The sequence below is a fragment of the Sinocyclocheilus grahami genome, unplaced genomic scaffold (assembly GCF_001515645.1).
Source record: "Sinocyclocheilus grahami isolate Dianchi unplaced genomic scaffold, SAMN03320097.WGS_v1.1 scaffold343.1, whole genome shotgun sequence".
Classification (NCBI taxonomy): Eukaryota; Metazoa; Chordata; class Actinopteri; order Cypriniformes; family Cyprinidae; genus Sinocyclocheilus; species Sinocyclocheilus grahami.
The window spans coordinates 1,382,957-1,399,772 of NW_015505522.1; the positions used below are offsets into that span (position 1 = coordinate 1,382,957).

Genomic DNA, 16,816 nt, shown 5'->3' on the forward strand with positions numbered 1-16,816 from the left:
CACACACACACACACACACACACACTCTCACTCTCTCTCTCACACACACACACAGACAGTAATCCTGACAGCAGATGAAGCGGATGGAACGCACCCGTCGGCCCAGGATCTGGTTGATGGCGGCGCTCTCCTTCAGCGTGCACTCAGCGATGACTTTGGCCCGCATCTCCTTCATGTAGAGCATGAACGCGTTCAGCGGCTTCTTGATCACCGGCTTCTTGGGCTCCTTCTCGCGCTTCAACTCTGCATGAGATTTGCTGAGGTACGCGATGAAGAAGAAAGAGAAAAACACTTCATTATACAAATAACAATAGTTAATAAGATGTTTGGACGGGCGTCCCATTACTCGAAATCAACAAAGGCACAAAGCCCATGTTTATCTCTCATCTATAATGATAATTTAAACCACTTATATACTCATTTCATTGATTAGTCACTTATATTATATTATTATATTTGATATTATTTTCCCATTGTTGTCTTATGATTGTGTGGTTTCAAGGGATATTTGTCTTCATGATAAGAGGGACGTTGTTGTGAAGCAGTCATTTTCCATTGCTACCGATCGTAGTGTAATAACACTTGTTGCATTTGCTCTGGTCAGATGAAGTCTGAGAATTGAAACATACGCAACCACGATTTTTCGATAAACTCCGCTCCTTTGTTATCATCATCACTTGTCTCCTCTTCTGCTCTTCTCTGGCTGTCTCAGTCAACTTCTCGGCTGACAGAAGACTGTTAATACGGGTTTTGGGTATCAGACAAGACTTCGCTGACTGGGTTTGGGCAGAATTCGGTGACGGGATTCAGATCTGAAATTTCTGACGTGGAGACTTGATCTAACACTTCATATTAAACAAAAATACTGTATATTCAGTGCTGAGTAGTGATTGATTACATGTAATGTGGATTACGTAATCAGATTCCAAAAATTAAGTACTTGTAGTTATATTTTAAAATAATTGAAATCAGACTATAGTTACTTTATTAGGAATTACATGATTACATATTATTCTTATTAAAGCAATAAATTATTCTAATATCCTAATATCCAATCTTCCTTTCTAAAATAGCCTACGAGTTTTCCAGTCTTCTACCAGACACTAGTCAGATGGATATAATTACACAAAAACGGAAATTTACAAAAATAATTTCCGTTTTATTAAGTTTTACTTAAACTTAAACTTGAAAAATAAGTTTTCTCAACATTTCAACATTGCATCAACTACCAATGAACACATTAATTTATATTTAAATGATCAATTATTTAAAAATCATTTATTTTAATGATGTAATTAAATATTAGCCTTTCATTAAATTCACAAATTCCTTCATGAACCCCAGTTTGGGAAACTTTTTAATGCGCTTCATGTTGTTAATAAGAGCAAATGTAATATATTTTCTTTTTCTTTGTATTTTACATCAATATGCTACAAGATTATCTTATTTAAATCAATGTGATTAATGCATTAGGTCAAAAGTAATCTAAAAGTAATCAAAAAGTTGTCAGATTACCTCAAACGTGTAATGTAATGGATTACTTTACTATCTGGAATTTTTGAAATTCTACATTTTGTAAGTAATCTACCCAGCACTGGATATATTTCACACAAACAGAGGTATTTGAGGTATTATAATTAGTCCCACAGACATGGACAATTTATTATGAGAATCAGATTTGTGTCAAGTATTTTTATTCAGGGGTGCAAACTCACAAGGCAATTCCAGATCTCACAGGACCAAACAGAAGGTAATTTGCTCTAGAACTTCTAGAGAGGTTATGGAAGAAAAACACAGATTCAGATGGGATTAAAATCACAAAGTACGTCCTCCAGGAAAACTAGTCCCGTCCGAGTCAACTGTGTTCAGACGTTGCATTTTTGGTGTTGAGACCAAAATGTGTGCACTTAAAAAAATGGCACAAACATAGAAATAAACTACTGGGATGATATTTGCATGTGCTTAAATTTCAGAAAACTAACTTCAAGGGTTCAAGAGTTTCCAGGGGCCTCATTTATAAAAAGATTAATGTCATTAGCATATAAAAGAGCATCAGTCACCGTCGATAACAGTTGTTTGAGGATGGCGAGCAGCCGGAAAAAGAACTTTAGTGAGGCCAAAGTTGGGCTTTTATTTGTGTACACTCACAATAAAATAAAATAGCGTGCTTTAATTTGTAGCATCCAGAAAAACAGGATGCCGTTTTAACTCTTGGTTCTTTTTAATTTATGGAGCGAATCACAGAAACACACCAAAACTCAGCGCAGCTTACTTGCTTAAAATTTCGTTTTATTTAAGTCAAACATATTTCGTGTTATTTATTTAATATACAATTTTATTGCGTTTTTTCCGTTCACAAAAGTGCGGCAGATGCATGACGGCATGTCAAAACTCATGTTATGTTTATGGTGATATTTGCACATTTATGACATTATTAACGCGTAATTTTTAAAATCTAATTTAGTTTTTATTTAACATTCTAATCTTGTCTGTTAACTCTTAAACAATTATCCAGCATCTGATATCTGTCAGGAAAATTAACCGAAATGCACATGCCTAATACTACTATTATTATTATTACTATTATTATCATCATCATGGCTGCACAAGGAAAAGTGTGTATGTCTGCTCAGACCCTGACGTGGCTCTAAGCACTTTTCCACGCAAAGACTGCGTTTATATTTGTGAGCCTGCAGCACAAAAGCAGTGTTAAGTCGCTGGGGGATATTTGTAGCAATAGCCAACAATACATTGTATGGGTCACAATTATACATTTCTCTTTTATGCCAAAAATCATTAGGACATTAAGTAAAGATCATGTTCCATGAACATATTTTGTAATTTTCCTACCGTAAATATATCAAAATTTATTTTTTATTAGTAATATGCATTGCTAAGAACTTCATTTGGACAACTTTAAAGATGATTTTCTCAATATTTAGATTTTTTTGCACCCTCAGATTCCAGATTTTCAAATAGTTGCATCTCAGCCAAATATTGTCCTCCTATCCTAACAAACCATACAGCTTTCAGATAATGTATAAATCTCAATTTAAAAAATTGACCTTTGTGCCTGGTTCTGTGGTCCAGGGTCACAAATATGAATGTTCCCGTGGCTTTGAGATCAAATTAGTGCGTGTGCACGTTTTATAAATGAGGCCCCAGGTCTGTTCTGTGCACTATTCATTGAAAGCATCAGAGGACTTACGTGTAAATGCTCCTGTCGAACTGGTCGTGCTCGTGTTTGCCGGACGGAGGCACTATCGCGGGGTGTGGGATGCCTGTAGGGTGCATGCCGGACTGAAGCATCAGAGAATGAGAGAACCTACACACACACACACACACACACACACACACACACACACAAAAAAAGGAAATCAAGAAACTTCCTGATTTGCAAAAAGTGTCGAGTCAAAGTCTGAGAATTAGCGTATGGTTTTGTAGATTTGGTGTGTGCTTCTGGTGTTTGAGTGTCAGCTTTCAGAAACTGTGTGACGAGTAAAGCTTGTGTGTGTGTAAGCAGCTGAAAAAAAAACTGTAATGAAGCATCAATGCGTCATGTGACCAGCAGCTGGCGCTCTATCTGCACCGCCGAAGCGCCGCAAGCACATACTGGGGAGGGAAAACAAGCACGCCGTCTGAAGCATTCAACACAAACTCAAATATCATCTCAAAGCCGGCTCTACAGCAGCACTAATATTTGATGGGAAAGGACAGCAGAAAGGGTTCCAGCTCAACAAAGCGTCCCCTCCAGACTCGGTTTTGGATTTGTGCCTTTGACACGAGAAGAATTGAACAAAGATGTGCGTCGTCTGTTGACATCCGAATGAAACCATCTCCACAGCTTGGATTTATTACTGCATGTAAGCATATTAACATGATTTGTTCATCTAATTCGGGTTTTGGGTTACAAAGGAAGGATTTGATCACAGTTGACGTCTGATGGGAAAAGCCACAGCGATGGGTTGGTGCCTCACCCAATCCACTTTGAGACCGAGCTGACCAAACAAACAAACGGCTTGAAGAACACCCGAGAAGAGATTGAGTCGTACCCAATAGACGTCTGGGTTACTTTCTGACTGGACGTTATGTGAACCACAAGAAAGTACTTCAATATGAAAAAGCAACCAAAGGATCACAGCGTATGATCGGTCATTTCCACAGAGACCAGCTATTAACTTTCATGTTGTGTTGTGGGTACGACATTTGTGTCAAAATAGGCCCCTACTGGTTTCCATGCTCTATGACAAAAATCAACACTAAAGAGTCATGCAAAAATGTAATCTCTATTACAGCTTCTCAGAGACTTTATATATTTATGTTTTTTTTTTTAAAGAGGTCTCTTCTGCTCATCAAGGCTGCATCAAAAATACAGAAAAAACAGTAATATTGTAAAATATTAAAATAACAGTTTTCTGTTTTATTACACTTTATTTCTGTGATCAAAGCATCATAACTCAGAGTCACATGATCCTTCAGAAATCATTCTAATATGCCGATTTATTATCAGGATACTTTGATGAATAAAATATTAAAAAGAACAGCATTTGTGCAAAATAGAAACCTTTTGTAACAATATGCACTACTGTTCAAAAGTTTTTTGGGGAAGAAATTAATACTTTTATTCAGCAAGGATGTATTAAATTGATAAAAAGTGATCGTAAAGGCTTACATTCTTTCCTAACTGAAGACTGGAGTAATGATGCTGAAAATTCAGCTTTGACCACAAGAATAAATTATATTTTACAGTATATTAAAATAGCAAACCATTATTTTAAATTGTAATAATATTAATTTTTTTCTGTATTTTTGATCGCATAAATGGAGCCTTTAAGAGCATAAAAGACTTCTTTAAAAAAAACATAAAAAATCTTACTGATCCCAAACTTTTGCATGGCAGCATATAAAATCAGATTTGTACTAACTACAGTTTTCTGTTTTTGTACCTGAAAGTTTGCTGTTATTCAAACGGCCGATATGAAAATCTGTCCAAGTGCATGGAAACCAAAAGGGGGCCGATTTGACTCCCAACACAATCGTAGTCACCAAAATGCTTTCCAAAACACACCTACGGGGTCAAAACCTTGCATGCACATTCATGACTCAATAAGAAAGACAAGCAAGTTTAACCAGTGTTTCAAGCTGTTTAAAAATTGAATATGGGTCAAATTGACACACAGCACAATAGGAGAGTTCCTTAGTTTACAACCACTACTAGATCTACCAATATAAGGACGATATTTAATGTGTATCTGCATATTAACGCATGTTATCTGTGCCTGCAGTCACAGTATAGCATGATCTCTCGTAACTGTAATTAAAGCAGAGTTCCGGGTTTATTCAATAACTCCGAGTTGAAAAACGGGGGGGAAATTGCATTAACTTAAGCCCTGTTCACACAAATAATGAGAGCTATAACAAGCAACATCACAGTAACATTGTTTATTGCAAGCGTGCTGCAGTTTTGTTGTCTGAAACGTAACAGCTCAAGCTCTTTAAAGCAGGATGGATTCTGATTGGCTGGCAATGGACCTTTTTCACATGTCTGTGTTTCTCAGCAGCGGAAGTCGTCCTCGTTGAGTTAACTTGAAGAGCGGTGAATGGGAGAGTACTGCAAATGTATTTCTTGCATTCCCATTTGCTCAAACAGCAAAAGAAAAACTCCACGATAGTGTTTTCAGGACTTTCAATAAAAGGGAACAAATTTGAGAGAGACTGATAACGGCAGTCGGAGGAGAGAACGATGTCTCTCACATAGAAACATAGGTTTCTTTTGTAATTTGATGCAAAGGTGATATAATACAAATTATAGTGTCATAAATGTTCATACATTTTTAAAAATATAAAAAACTTTCGAGGATTTACGATGCTGATGACTGTTAAACGCATCAACACAGTCTTGTGAAAAGGGTCCATCTTTTTATCGCTAGTCAGAACCACTTAAACTTACACTTAGTGTGCAAAGTTATTTTCAATTTGTGAGCCTGGCGCAGAAAAGCAGTGTTAAGTCGCTGGGGGATATTTGTAGCAATAGCCAACAATACATTGTATGGCTCAAAATTATTCATTTTTCTTTTATGCCAAAAATCATTAGGATATTAAGTAAAGATCATGTTCCATGAAGATATTTTGAAAATGTCTTACCATAAATATATCTTAAAAGCAAGTTTAACCAGTGTTTCAAGCTGTTTAAAAATTGAATATGGGTCAAATTGACACACAGCACAATAGGAGAGTTCCTTAGTTTACAACCACTACTAGATCTACCAATATAAGGACGATATTTAATGTGTATCTGCATATTAACGCATGTTATCTGTGCCTGCAGTCACAGTATAGCATGATCTCTCGTAACTGTAATTAAAGCAGAGTTCCGGGTTTATTCAATAACTCCGAGTTGAAAAACGGGGGGGAAATTGCATTAACTTAAGCCCTGTTCACACAAATAATGAGAGCTATAACAAGCAACATCACAGTAACATTGTTTATTGCAAGCGTGCTGCAGTTTTGTTGTCTGAAACGTAACAGCTCAAGCTCTTTAAAGCAGGATGGATTCTGATTGGCTGGCAATGGACCTTTTTCACATGTCTGTGTTTCTCAGCAGCGGAAGTCGTCCTCGTTGAGTTAACTTGAAGAGCGGTGAATGGGAGAGTACTGCAAATGTATTTCTTGCATTCCCATTTGCTCAAACAGCAAAAGAAAAACTCCACGATAGTGTTTTCAGGACTTTCAATAAAAGGGAACAAATTTGAGAGAGACTGATAACGGCAGTCGGAGGAGAGAACGATGTCTCTCACATAGAAACATAGGTTTCTTTTGTAATTTGATGCAAAGGTGATATAATACAAATTATAGTGTCATAAATGTTCATACATTTTTAAAAATATAAAAAACTTTCGAGGATTTACGATGCTGATGACTGTTAAACGCATCAACACAGTCTTGTGAAAAGGGTCCATCTTTTTATCGCTAGTCAGAACCACTTAAACTTACACTTAGTGTGCAAAGTTATTTTCAATTTGTGAGCCTGGCGCAGAAAAGCAGTGTTGAGTCGCTGGGGGATATTTGTAGCAATAGCCAACAATACATTGTATGGCTCAAAATTATTCATTTTTCTTTTATGCCAAAAATCATTAGGATATTAAGTAAAGATCATGTTCCATGAAGATATTTTGAAAATGTCTTACCATAAATATATCTTAAAACATAATTTTTGATTAGTAATATGCATTGCTATGAACTTCATTTGAACAACTTTAAAGATGATTTTCTCAATATTTAGATTTTTTTGCACCCTCAGATTCCAGATTTTCAAAATATTGTCCGATCATAACAAACCATGCATCAATGGAAAGCTTATTTATTCAGCTTTCAGATGATGTATATATCTCAATTTCGAAAAATGGACCCTTATGACTGCTTTTGTGCTCCAGAGTCGCATGTTTCCACTCGAGTCACAACCATGTAAAACCACTATACTGCACTGCTTACAAGCTCAAAGGACAAGTTTTAGCTGAATAAAGTCTGAATCAGAGCGCTGCAGAGCTGAACCCGGAGCGTTCCTGTCAGCGTGGCTCAGTTTAGCAGTATTTGGGGTCGTGACCGGGAGCTCAGCGGCGACACACATACGGCTGAAGCGTCAGGGGAAGCACAGGTGAGGGCTGGTACTGTACCTGGGGAAGGAGGAGCTGCTCTGGAGGCTGGAGGAGAAGGACTGTCTGAAGCCGCAGGAGGGCAGAGGATAGACAGGCTGATTGGGCCTGCGGGTCGGGGGACAGAGTTAGAGCCCCCGGCGGTGGATTTCCTGAAGACTCAACTGCTTTCCAAACACTGAACACTGTGTTTGGGGCGGGGCTAACTGTTTGTCTGACCAATGGAGGCAGAAAACCTCTCTGAAAACAATTGTAGCAACGCACACGCTCAACTTTAATACTAGCGCTTTTTTGATCACGCAGGGCCGTAACTATACTTAACTAAAACCGAAAATAAAATTACAACTAATATATATATATATATATATATATATATACTTTTTAACTTGATGCACAAAAAACAAAATAAAAAAAAATTTAAATTAAAAAAAAAAAATAAATAAATAAATACAGCCCTTGGAAAGTAAATATGTACAGTTCACTCGCTAAATAAATAAATAAATACATAAAATGAAAAAAAAATAATAATAATAAATAAATATACACATATATATATATATATATACACACTTATTCAAACGATGCACTCAAAAAATATTTCAGCCTAAATTTAAAATTTTCATGCATTTGGATAAAGCGGGTTTAACAAACTTTTATTTTGTTGTATGTCAGGCACTCAAACAAATCAGGGCATAGTTTATTATGAACTATTTGCATCTGTTTGATTTGATTTCAAACATCAGATTTTCAAAATGCATTTATTCAAATCAGAATCAATCTGTTCATTGTGATACTCAAGTCATTAAATGCATGGGATTGAAACTAACTGGATTTATTGCTAATAAATACATAAACCTGGTTATTGAGTTTATATTAAAAACTCTGACCCATTTAATTTATGTACGATAAACAGATATGAATCACAGTGAGTCTATTTGTTTTTAGTGAATTAGTCATGTGTAATCCAAATGTACATTTATTCATTTAGCGGATGCTTTTATCCAACGCGACTTACAATTGGGGAATACATCGATTCATCTTAAAGAGGCAAATAGATAGGAAGTGCTCAAAAGAGATGAGTTTTCAGCCAACGGATTCATATGCAATTCAAAAACATCTTAAATGTAGGCCTACATATTTATTGATTGTACTCTTGATGCTTGACGTTTGTTGTTACATTTCTAGGCTGCTCTGCTTCAGCGCTCGTCAATGTCCAAATGTTCCAGGTGACCAATCAAATCAAAGAAGGCGGGGCTTAACTGAAAAGCAGATCTTTTTCAATTCTTCACTTTACGGCAGTACAACGTCTGGTGAACTATTCATGTTTCTTGACAGAAATGTTTCCAGGTGACAGCGTGCTTTCTCAGGCCTTGACAGACGTCAGGTTAACAGAGAACAAGACACCATCAACACCGACACACGGCTTCAATCACCAGATACACACACACACACACACCGACAGAATATATATATCCTCCGACACACTGCATGATGAAAACATCTGTCCGATCAATCTGACACTCACACAACATCAGCTGAGTTTCTCTCCAAATCAGCTCGCCAATTTATCACACACACACACACAAGACCATAGAGATTAACATCAGCAATGAACAATGTAATAACGGCACATGATGCAAGATATTAAAAAAGTAATATTTTGAAAAACAAAATGTTAAACTCATAAAGGAATAATGTTTTTTTTTTTACATTACGAGACATATGAGTGCAACTAAAACATTGTCAAATTTAATAATCACCTTTTTAATGAAATAACAAAAAATGCTATCCCTTTAAATTTAAATCTCATCCTAAACTACTTACTGAATACTTAAATATTCATGATTTATATTTTAAAATCAGTAACTCAAAAAAAGACAATTGCAATTAAACAAATACAACTAAAACTGGAACAACTATATTACGTGCTGCCATAAGATTATAAACTATGAATTTATTATACGTTTCTACACATTTCTCATGCAATAACCGACTATGCAATGGTAAACTACAACATGAGCTCAAGATTGGAGAAGATTATTGCGTTATGACCATTATATCAAATTATACATAATATTCAATTCCATTGTATACAACTTTTTACACAAGTACGGTTATTACATTAAGTTGCGGCACACATACACTCTTAAAAATAAAGGTGCTTCACGATGCCATAGAAGAACCGTTTTTGTCTAAATGGTTCCATAGAGAACCTTCAACATCTGAAGAACCTTTCTGTTTCACTAAAGCTACTTTGTAACGAAAGAAGGTTCTTCAGATTATAAAAAGGTTAGAAAGAGATGGTTCTAGGTGGAACCAAAAATGGTTCTTCTATGGCATCGCTGTGAAGAGCCTTTTAAGCAGCTTTATTTTTAAGAGTGTAAATGTACAGGGCAGGACATACTGGGCCATTTCGCATTTCAAGTCTGGTTTGGGATGCTCTCCTTCATCAGCAGATACGAGGAGAGATGTGTGCACTCTCTGACTTTAGATGTCTTACCAGTTCATGGACGGAGTGATCTGGCCTTGAGGCAGCGAGTAGAAACCGGAGATTTCCTGCGACTGATGCCTGTGAACACCTGTGAGACAGCGAGAGGAGGACGGCCGTTATTAACACGCTGGGAACCTGCCATTACACCAGCCTCGAACCCCGGCCAGACGGCCAGAGACAAAGAGCCCAGCGTCTTTCCCCGCACTTACTGCTAACGAGTGTGACGCTGCACATGGAGCCAATGTGAAAGGTGATAGAAATGATTAAGAAATGCAGTTTCACTGAAAGCAAACCGAATATTCACAATTCAGCCATTAAACTCCAATACTGAGCCACCACTAATCTGAATATGTATTTATTTCCATAGACTGCCATTCAAAACCCCAGAGGAGATCAGAAAGATCTGAGGTGCTTTAATGCGCTCAGACCCGTGTTACTTTAGTATCATCGAGATACTGTCTCATAGTTTGAATCTGTGTTTATTTTCATTTTTATTTTAGTAAGTCAAAGTTGAATAATTTTGTTGTTGTTTTTTTGTATCAGAAAGAAGACTGTTTTTGTTGTTTTTTAAAGAAGTCTCTTCTGCTCAAGGCTGCATTTATTTGATCAAAAATACAGAAAAAAGGTCATATTCATATTGCGCTTTTTATGATACAAATTGTTGCAAAGCAACTTTACAGCAAATTAAGTTTCTACACTATTTAGTGGTAGCTTATCAGTGGTGACTGTCAGTTAATGTACATATGACAGAAATGTACCGAAAAATTAAAGACGTAATCAAACAGACGATGAACACTATTAACAGCAATTATTATATGATGCAAGCAAAATGTGGTAGTTCTGTATGTTGTTTCAGGGTTGGCATCATTGTGAAATATTATAGCAATTTAAAATACTGGTTTTCTATTTTAATATACTTTCAAATATAATTCATTCTTGTGATCAAAGCTGTATTTTCAGCATCATTACTTCAGTCTTCAGTGTCACATGATCTTCAGAAATCAGTATAATATGCTGCTTTATTATCAATGTTGGAAACAGCTGTGCATGCTTAATATTTGTTTGGAAACTGTGATACTTTTTTTCAGGATTCTTTAATGAATAAAAAGTTTTAAAAAAACAGCTTTTATTTAAACTAAATAATATATGTTAATAAATATATTTAAAAAAATAGTCTTTACATTATAGAACAAAACTAAGTTTTTATAGCCTAATGAAAATAATGTAATACAGCCTAATGTAATTTCCCCAAATTACATTTTATTTTTTACCTAAATACATTTTCCACTTATTTTTAATAGTTTAATTTCATTTCATTTGCAAAAAGCATGTCTAATCAATTGATTAAAAAAACAATGACAATTTAACAAAATATTATTGTTATTATTATTAACAAAAATAGAGCCATATGATGTTTTATTTACAAATTAAATTATTTAATTAATTATAAGAATACATTTTTCTGGATTTATGATTTAATACACATTTATTATCAAAAACAGTGGTAATAAAATAAATGTATAAAACATGAACAATTAACATTTTAAAATGCAATCAAATGAAAATGTAATGATTCCTTTAATTTTTGGCGTTTGTATTTAGGCTTACCGTTTCAATTAAAACATGGAAGAAAAATTGAGTGAGATTCCTTGAAATGTTAAATTATTACATGCTCATTTCTACTTTGAGAAGTACAGACTACTGCACAACGGCAATGCATTTCTGACTTTTAGTTTGGCGGGTTGCTGTGAAGAGCTTGGGGTTTTAATGTGTATTTCTCAAAGGAAATTGTGAAATGCTGCTGAAGTGACTCTCAGAGCAGCTCTGGAGATGAAGTTCATGTGTTCAGATGGGAAATTCTGTGCCATTCTGTGCATTATACTGTAAATGCCATTTTTATGACTGGATTCAGCATCATCAGAAATCACAGAGTCCTACTCTTGAGTGATTTTAGTTACACAACACAGTCAAGAGCATTCAGAAGCAGCATAACCTCTCTTATAGACCGCTCTTTCATATCTTCAGGACACTTTCAGTAATGATTAATCTAAGCATCAACAGATGTTTCTCCAAAAATGCCTTCTTAGAAATGAGTCAGTAGCTGTCATACAGTAGGAGTGCAGAGCTGGAAAGCAGCTCATATTGAGATCTCGGACCTTCGATTGGCATTTAGGCAAATCTGAGCACACTTCGGGACACTGTTGAGACGTCTTCTAAAGCTCTAGAGGAGACGCAGATGAGATTACAGATTTAATTGCAATGCCGTCTGGTTTTCTTCAGAACGGCTTCATATTTTCATGTAAATCTATGGCTTTAAGACTGAATTTGCATGTGGTCTGCAGGTACAACCATCTTGATGGCATTCTGTGATTTTATAATTGTGAAAACAACAAAGCATACAAAGTACTTTACCTGTGCTTTTCTGCAGGAAGTCATTTGTACGCAGCACCCCGCAGTTAAGAGCGACCCGAGCAACCTGTGTTTGCTGAAGAATGCTGCATGATGACTGTAATTTGCATTTGCTCTGGGCCTGTTCGTGACGCGAACCCTCAATAAACCTGCCATGCTGGAATGTGACCGAGTCGATGGGTTCTACCTGAGAACCTGCAGCTCACGCTTCTCTCCAAAACCTCAAGACAAAAGCTGATTCTAAACGCATCTTATAGATCTTCTCGTGAACGATTCATCCGTGTCTATGTTTCACAGTACTTGACAACATCATTTTTAATCAAAATGTCATAACTGGATCTTCTTATGTCTTCCGGTTTATCTCTACTTTAAGATAATTAAGCACAGCCTCTGCTCATTACTGTAATTTAGGAGTGTGAATCGCGTAATACTTTAATACTCGCGTGACAAGCGCGTATGCGAATGACGTCAGTAGGCTATAATCGATTATGGTCCATTACTGCATCGATATATTTAAAATATATTGTAAGACTTCATTTATGAATCATTGACAAATACAGTATATTAATTTCTTTCCATTTTAATTTTAACTCCTTTAATTCAAATTGCAATTCTGCATCGTGTGAGAATCCTCTCTGAAAGCACACAACCCCAGTTATTGGTCATGACTGCAAGTTAACATTTCTTATAATAACTCATTTTCAAAACAAGCCGTCAAAACATTCCCAGCGCAGCCGACAGAAGGTAAAATGAGCAATTCTTGATGGAAAACATGAACAGAAAACAGGCTGCCTTTAAAACAGTCTTTCAATATAAGACACGATCCACTGCGCGAAAGTGAAACCGATCAAACCGATGCCTGAGATGACTGGACCGCAAGCACAGAGAAAACACCATCAAGATATCAAACAAAGTACAGTAAAACGTAAACCCTTCACATACAGTAAGTGCCAGAGGTTCAAACGTTCACGGTTCATGCTCCACCATGTACTTTACCTGGATGTACAGTCGTGACACATTTCAGACCCGTGTCAACATCGTCATGTGAGCGCGTCGGGTCACGGTGGTTGAGTCTGCCACAGTTCACTGACTTACACACACAATGAAGTGAGTTGACACGAGGACAGGTGTCTGACCACAGTCGAGCCCATCAACAGGCCTTAAAGGGGTCATGCACTGCCTCTGTTTTTTATTTTGTACTGTTCTCTGAGGTCCACTTATAATGTTAGCAAGATTTTTAGATCAAAAAACTATTTTTTTGAATAGGCGTGGCTATCAGAATCAGAATCAGAATGAGCTTTATTACCAGGTATGTATACACATACGAGGAATTTGTTTTCGTGACAGAAGCTTCCACAGTGTAACAGAATGACAGTGACAGAACAAAAAACACAGATATATAAACCTTGTAATTGGTGATTTCTTTTAGACTTTTCCATACTGATGCGGAGCCAGTGGAAGAGATTTTAATCCTTATTTTTTCTGAATAATTCCTCTTTGCCACTCTGATCTCCTTTTCCAGTGTGAGTTTGGCCTGTTTATACAAGACATTATCCCCCTTCCTGTGAGCATCTTCTTCGGCCTGACGGAGCTGTCTGAGTTTTGCAGTGAACCATGGTTTGTCATTGTTGTAGGTTAAATGAGTCCTGGTAGGAATGCACATGTCTTCACAGAAACTGATATAAGATGTTACAGTCTCTGTGAGCTCGTCCAGATCGGTGGCAGCAGATTCAAAAACGCTCCAATCAGTGAGGTCAAAACAAGCTTGTAAATCCTGCTCTGCTTCATTAGTCAGAGGCTAATTTCTATAATATGATATAGATATAGTGATATAGATGGATGCTGCTGTGATTTAGGTTAAATGCGCATATAATACTCATATCAAATGATCTGTTTAAGAGACAAAGCAATAGTGAGCATGTAATAAAAGCAGTAACTCACACTTGTGTTGTGACATTACTGTCGGATCCACTACAGTCGGCACAGCTTTTAGTTTTTAATCTTTCTGAAAATCCCGCGTCAAATTGTACCTTGTTTGTAAACGAATCCGCTGTAAAATGAAGCGAACAAAGGACCATGTTCTTACTGACGCGGTCTGGATATTCATTAAAAATAAAGTTAATTCACTCTTTCCTAACATTAGGATCAGAAGGATTTTCCACAGCTTGGCACTGCACAGCGTCTTGTTGTCTTCAGAGCATCTTTATCATTTGGTTTCTGCTTAGATCTGCGTTCGCCTCTCTTGTTATTTACGCTACATGTGCAAATCAGTGGCTGGGCTAAACAGGCAGCGATGTAGATTTGGTGGGCGGGCTTACCAGAGTGCTATATAATCGGTGGGCGGGGCTAAACAGAGTGATGTAGAATCGGTGGCCGGGGTTAAACAGGGAGTGTTAGGGTTAGGGTTAGGTGATATATGGTGGTTAGGTTTCTGCTTAGATCTGCGTTCGCCTCTCTTGTTATTTACGCTACATGTGCAAATCAGTGGCTGGGCTAAACAGGCAGCGATGTAGAAATGGTGGGCGGGGCTAACCAGAGTGCTATATAATCGGTGGGCGGGGCTAAACAGAGTGATGTAGAATCGATGGGCGGGGCTAAACAGAGTGATGTAGAATCGGTGGCCGGGGTTAAACAGGGAGTGTTAGGGTTAGGTGATATATGGTGGTTAGGTTTCTGCTTAGATCTGCGTTCGCCTCTCTTGTTATTTACGCTACATGTGCAAATCAGTGGCTGGGCTAAACAGGCAGCGATGTAGAAATGGTGGGCGGGGCTAACCAGAGTGATATATAATCGGTGGCCGGGGCTAAACAGGGAGTTATGTAGAATCGGTGGGCGGGGCTAACCAGAGTGCTATATAATCGGTGGCCGGGGCTAAACAGAGTGATGTAGAATCGGTGGGCGGGGCTAAACAGGCAGTGATGTAGAATCTGTGGGCGGGGCTAAACAGGGAGTGATGTAGAATTGGTGGGCTGGGCTAAACAGGGAGTGTTGTAGAATCGGTGGGCGGGGCTAAACAGGCAGTGATGTAGAATCTGTGGGCGGGGCTAAACAGGGAGTGAACATTATACAAACTGTCGTTTTGGCAGACTGCCTTCAATATAAGCTGATTTTAGACTAACGACAAAGTTTTGAGTTCTGAAACTTACAGGATGTTTTTATAATACAATGACCTATTATGTCAAAAGATCCAGGGAATTTTGGTTTCTCATTTCATGACCCCTTTAAACTACAGCCACTGGGAAATATGCCAGCATCTGTAATTTCTACTCAATTTACTTTATCAACAATCAATTTCACAGTTAAGTAGGTGCAATGAACTCATTGCTGTAGTAAAGATGGGTAATGACACTTGACTAGACAACTAGTCATCCAACAAATAAGGCCAGGTTTGCTTATGTGTTTTTGTGTTATCATATGAGATATATGTCACATACTGTCAAAAAATGTATAGCCTGAATGCACTGTAAGTCGATTTGGATAAAAGCGTCTGCTAAATGCATAAATTATTAAATTATTATAATTATTATATATCAGGCTTTTATGGCTCATATACAGTATTACGATATAATGAGAATTTGGAAGAAAAACAGCTTAGTTTTATTTAGAGAATCAAACTGAGCAAAAAAATATAGATAATGATATTTTTATGGACAAAAAGTGATGAAATTCTAATGCTTGTAATGTAAATCAATGAGATCTTTATAACAGTATAACAGATACTTACATAAAATGACAAATATCAGTCGTCACTCTATATCTCCAATAATATGTCTCCGTAAAATGTTTAGTGCTTAGTTTGATGATCAAAGCCTTAGAAATTTGTGTATCAAACATGACATGAAGTATACTGTATACTAGGGCTGGGCGGTATGACGGTATATACCTTTACCGCAGAATAAAGTGTCTCTCGTTAGACATTTTGCTATATCGTGTGTTCAGTGGTATGCAAACGTATCTGCGTAACATAGTACTACTTAATAGTTATATACACCTTTGATGAACAAGGAAACATGCATGAATGAGAAAAAGAGTGGGACGCACTTGATAGAGTTAATAAGTGCAATAAGCAGTAAAAAAAAGAACTCAATGCGGTGCTCGCTCTGACTGACACACAAAGCACACACTCAGAAAGCGCCTCTCTCAGACAGCATGCGATCGCGTATTTGGCACGTGCAGAATGTTTAATAAAGTTATTAACTGCAATAAGCAGTGAAAAATAACTCAATCTGCTGCTTGCGCTGACTGACACACAGCTGAAGCGCGT

The 16,816-nt window shown here is 37.0% G+C and overlaps 1 protein-coding gene across 1 annotated transcript in view; it reads right to left on the bottom strand.

Annotated features, from left to right (window-relative positions):
- The window catches only part of LOC107603263 (transcription factor 7-like), a 25,191-nt gene that overhangs the window by 6,277 nt on the left and 2,098 nt on the right, over positions 1-16,816 (bottom strand). Inside the window, exons 2-6 of the mRNA XM_016296027.1 lie at positions 10,153-10,231; positions 7,674-7,760; positions 3,209-3,325; positions 1,716-1,769; positions 95-257 (exon numbers count right to left, since the gene is read on the bottom strand). Of these exons, the coding sequence (XP_016151513.1) occupies positions 95-257; positions 1,716-1,769; positions 3,209-3,325; positions 7,674-7,760; positions 10,153-10,231 (500 nt within the window). The remainder of the gene's footprint in view (positions 1-94; positions 258-1,715; positions 1,770-3,208; positions 3,326-7,673; positions 7,761-10,152; positions 10,232-16,816) is intronic.